The 4,695-nt window shown below is 43.8% G+C and overlaps 1 protein-coding gene across 4 annotated transcripts; it reads left to right on the top strand.

Annotated features, from left to right (window-relative positions):
* The first annotated feature begins 312 nt into the window (after positions 1-312).
* LOC122674671 (nucleolin-like) lies at positions 313-2,833 on the top strand. Of its 4 annotated transcripts, none has more exons than XM_043873190.1 (2): positions 319-2,363; positions 2,394-2,833. In XM_043873190.1, the coding sequence occupies exons 1-2, from the start codon at positions 392-394 to the stop codon at positions 2,543-2,545; spliced, it is 2,124 nt and encodes a 707-aa protein (XP_043729125.1). In that variant the 5' UTR covers positions 319-391; the 3' UTR covers positions 2,546-2,833. The 4 variants fall into 4 exon arrangements, with proteins under 4 accessions (XP_043729123.1, XP_043729125.1, XP_043729126.1 ...); XM_043873191.1 differs by having other exon boundaries at positions 319-2,375; positions 2,406-2,833; XM_043873189.1 differs by having other exon boundaries at positions 319-2,393; positions 2,424-2,833.
* Positions 2,834-4,695: the final 1,862 nt, after the last annotated feature.

The raw sequence follows: 4,695 nt of genomic DNA, 5'->3' as shown, positions 1-4,695 counted from the left end.
CAGAGGTGCAGAACACGCTGGAAGGAAGGGGAGTCTCCATAGCAACCCAAATGGCAAAGACTCTGTAGTGAACTCTAAGCAACTCATAACCCAAGGAGCTGGCTAGAAGGAGGTGTCACCCCAGAATGGAATAGAAGAGCACGCAGAGAAGTGTCAGTGAAAATGAGTGACTCTAGAACAATCCAGTCTGAACTTCTTCGTGAAAGTTGTCCAAGGTCTTCACCAATGTTTTCGTAATCAGACTTAAAAATTGACACCAGAGTCTCGAGCGCTAGCTGGCAGCCAAGCGTACGCGCTCAGGGGTTAGCGGCCGCCATCACGGTGCTTAGGTTCCTCTGGGCTCGTCTGCGCCGCTCGCTCGCCACACACTCCGCCGTTATAAGCCGCCATCATGGTAAAGCTCGCAAAGGCCGGTAAAAATCAAGGTGACTCCAAGAAAATGGCTCCTCCCCCAAAGGAGGTAGAAGAAGATAGTGAAGATGAGGAAATGTCAGAAGATGAAGACGATGAGAGCAGTGGAGAAGAGGTTGTTATCCCTCAGAAAAAAGGCAAGAAGGCTACCACGACTCCAGCAAAGAAGATGATGGTTTCCCCGACAAAAAAGGTTGCAGTTGCCACACCGGCAAAGAAAGCAGTTGTCACCCCTGGCAAAAAGGCAGCAGCTATGCCAGCCAAGAAGACAGTTACACCTGCCAAAGCTGTGGTAACACCTGGCAAAAAGGGAGCCACCCCAGGCAAAGCATTGGTAGCAACCTCTGGTAAGAAGGGAGCAGCTGCCTCAGGCAAGGGAGCAAAGAACCGCAAGAATGCCAAAAAGGAAGACAGTGATGAAGAAGATGAAGATGACAGTGAAGAGGAAGACGACGAAGATGAAGAGGAGGATGAACCAGCAGTGAGGAAGGCAGCTGCTGCTTTTGGTGGTGCTCCTGCCACAGATGATGAGGATGACGAGGATGAGGATGATGATAAGGAGGAGGATGAGGAGGATGAGGAGGACGAAGATGACTCTGAAGAAGAACCTATGGAGATTGTACCAGCCAAAGGAAAGAAAGCTCCAGTAAAAGCTGTTCCTGTGAAGGCCAAGAGCGCTGCTGAAGATGAAGATGAAGAGGATGATGATGATGAAGAGGAGGAGGAAGAGGATGACGATGATGAAGAGGAGGATGACGATGAGGAGGAAGAGGAGGATGAGGAGGAGGAAGAAGAGGAGGAAGAGGAAGAAGAGCCTGTCAAAGAGGCACCTGGAAAACGAAAGAAGGAAATGGCCAAACAAAAAGCAGCTCCTGAAGCCAAGAAACAAAAAGTGGAAGGCACAGAACCAACTACATCTTTCTATCTCTTTGTTGGAAACCTGAACTTCAATAAATCTGCTCCTGAATTGAAAACGGGTATCAGTGATCTTTTTGCTAAAAATGATCTTGCTGTTGTTGATGTCAGAATTGGTGTGTCTAGGAAGTTTGGCTATGTGGATTTTGAATCTGCCGAAGACCTGGAAAAAGCCTTGGAACTCACTGGTTTAAAAGTCTTTGGCAATGAAATTAAACTAGAAAAACCAAAGGGAAAAGACAGTAAGAAAGATCGAGATGCAAGAACACTTTTGGCTAAAAATCTGCCTTACAAAGTTACTCAGGATGAATTAAAAGAAGTGTTTGAAGATGCTGTGGAGATCAGATTAGTCAGCAAGGATGGAAAGAGTAAAGGGATTGCTTATATTGAATTTAAGACAGAAGCTGATGCAGAAAAAACCTTGGAAGAAAAGCAGGGAACAGAGATAGATGGGCGATCCATTTCTCTGTACTACACCGGAGAGAAAGGTCAAAGTCAAGACCATAGAGGGGGAAAGAATAGCACTTGGAGTGGTGAATCAAAAACCCTGGTTTTAAGCAACCTCTCCTATAGTGCAACGGAAGAAACTCTTCAGGAAGTTTTTGAGAAGGCAACTCATATCAAGGTGCCCCAGAACCAAAATGGCAAATCTAAAGGGTATGCATTTATAGAATTTGCTTCATTTGAAGATGCTAAAGAAGCTTTAAATTCATGTAATAAAAGGGAAATTGAGGGCAGAGCCATCAGACTGGAGTTGCAAGGACCCAGGGGATCACCTAATACAAGAAGCCAGCCATCCAAAACTCTGTTTGTCAAAGGTCTCTCTGAGGATACCACAGAAGAGACGTTAAAGGAGTCGTTTGATGGCTCTATTCGAGCAAGGATAGTCACTGACCTGGAGACTGGATCCTCCAAAGGGTTTGGTTTTGTAGACTTCAATAGTGAGGAAGATGCCAAAGCTGCCAAGGAGGCCATGGAAGATGGTGAAATCGATGGAAACAAAGTCGCTTTAGACTGGGCCAAACCTAAGGGTGAAGGTGGCTTTGGTGGTCGAGGAGGAGGCAGAGGTGGCTTTGGAGGCCGAAGTGGTGGCAGAGGTGGCCGAGGTGGATATGGTGGCAGAGGCCGGGGAGGCTTTGGAGGGCGAGGAGGCTTCCGAGGAGGCAGAGGAGGAGGAGGAGACCACAAGCCACAAGGAAAGAAGACGAAGTTTGAATAGTTTCTTCTATCCCTGTCTCTCCCTCTTCCATTTGAAAGAAAGGACTCTGGGGTTTTTACTCTGTTACCTGATCAATGGCAGAGCCTTCTGAGGACATTCCAAGACAGTATACAGCCCTGTGGTCTACTTGGAAATCCGTATAGATAACATTTCAAGGGAGATAACCCTGTTGGTGTTGACTGGATATTCGTATAAACTTTTTAAAGAGATGAGTGATAGAGCTAACCCTTATCTGTAAGTTTTGAATTTATATTGTTTCTTCCCATGTACAAAACCATTTTTTTCCTACGAGTTGTTGTTGGTTTTTTTTTTTTTTTTGCGTTGGGGGGTGTAAAGGAAAGCCGAATGTTTTATCATGATTTTTGCTTCAGCAATTTTGGGACAAATTAAAAGTCCTAGAACTCTGGTGCCGGCCTTGTAAAAAAAAAAAAAAAAAAATTGACACCAGACTTCCAGTTCAGGTCATCAGACAGACACTTATATCTGCCCCACCTACATCCCATTAATATGATGAAATGCTGATGAAAGAAATCAAAGAAAATCTAAATACTTGAGGGGGTAGGGGGATACCGTGTTCAAAGATGGGAAGACTCAACATAATGAAGATGTCAATTCTCCCCAAACTGCTCTATAGGTTTAATGCAATTTCTATCATTTGATCAAAATCTCACTAAGATTTTTGCTTGCAGACATAGACAAGCTTATTCTAAAGTTTATCTAGAAGTACACGAGCCCTAGAATAGCTAACACAATCTTAAAAAAGAATAGTAAATTGGGAGAAATCACCCTACCTGATAGTAAGGTTCTAAATCAATACCTTGTGTTATTGCCAAAGGGATAGACACATAGATCAATGGAACAAAATAGAGAATACAAAAATAGACCCAAGACAAAGATACTGGGCTGATTTTTTACAAATATACAAAAACAATTCAGCGAAGGAAAGGAAATTGCGTCTTTTCAACAATTGGTGCTGGTGCACAGACCAAGAAATGAACTTTGAGCTGTCTCACACATCATACAAAAAAAACCTCAAAATGAGACTTTCCTGGTGGTACAGTGGATACGAATCTGGCTGCCAATGCAGGGGACCCAGGTTCCATCCCTGGTCCAGGAAGATTCCACATGCCATGGAGCAACTAAGCCCGGGCACCACAAGTACTGAGCCTGGGAGCTCTAGGGCCACAAGTACTGAGCCCGAGTGTCAGAACTACTGAAACCCGTGTGCTGCAACTACTGAAGCTGCAGTTACTGAAACCTGGGCACCTCGAGCCTCTGCTCCACAAGAGAAGCCCATGCACCACAGTGAAGAGTTGCCCCCCACTCACCGCAACTAGAGAAAGCCCACAAGCGTCGATGAAGACCCAGTGCAACCAAAAATATAAATAAAAATTTTTTAAATTAACTCAAAACAAATCACAGACAGAATTGCAAAATGTAAAACTAAAAGTTTTAGGGAAAAGTAGGAGAAAGTCTTCAGGATTTAGGGCTTAGCAAAAATTTCTTAAGCTTGACCCTAGGAGGAAACTAAGGAGGCTTCATAACTAGAACAATTAGCAAGTTGGACTTCACTGGAATTAAAAACTGCTGCTGTAAGAAAAACCTATTAAAAGGATGAACAGACAAGCTATAGATTGGGGGGAAATATTTGCAAACCATACTCCTGACCCACAAAGAGGGGCTCCCTAATCCCTGGCACTCCTTCTCCATTTCCTTGTTCAATTCACTCTCCTCTCTCCAGCTAAACAGTTCATACCTCCAGTCCTCTCCTCAAATTTCCAACTCTTGCTCACTCTTTTTCAAAACAATAATTTTATGATGGCTTTTATTTATTTTTCTCTTTGAGTTTTTTAAGTTTTATTGAAGTATAGTTGATTTACGGACGTTGTGTTAATTTCTGCTGTACAGAAAAATGATTCAGTTACACATATATACATTCTTTTCATATTCTTTTCTATCATGGTTTATCACAGGATATTGAATATAGTTCCCTGGGCTATACAGTAGGACCTTGCTTTTCAACCATCCTGTGTATAACAGCTTGCATCTGCCAACCCCAGACTCCCCACCCTTCCCTCCCCCACCCCTCTCCCTCTTGGCAGCCACAAGTCTCACTCTTAACTGGTGGGTACCCCTGCTTCTTATTTCAC

Source organism: Cervus elaphus, chromosome 18, assembly GCF_910594005.1.
Source record: "Cervus elaphus chromosome 18, mCerEla1.1, whole genome shotgun sequence".
Taxonomy (NCBI): domain Eukaryota; kingdom Metazoa; phylum Chordata; class Mammalia; order Artiodactyla; family Cervidae; genus Cervus; species Cervus elaphus.
This window is presented reverse-complemented; position numbering and strand designations above follow the sequence as displayed.

Coding starts and splice junctions, on each gene's coding strand:
- LOC122674671 (XM_043873188.1), top strand. CDS start 392: ATGGTAAAGCTCGCAAAGGCCGGTAAAAATCAAGGTGACTCCAAGAAA.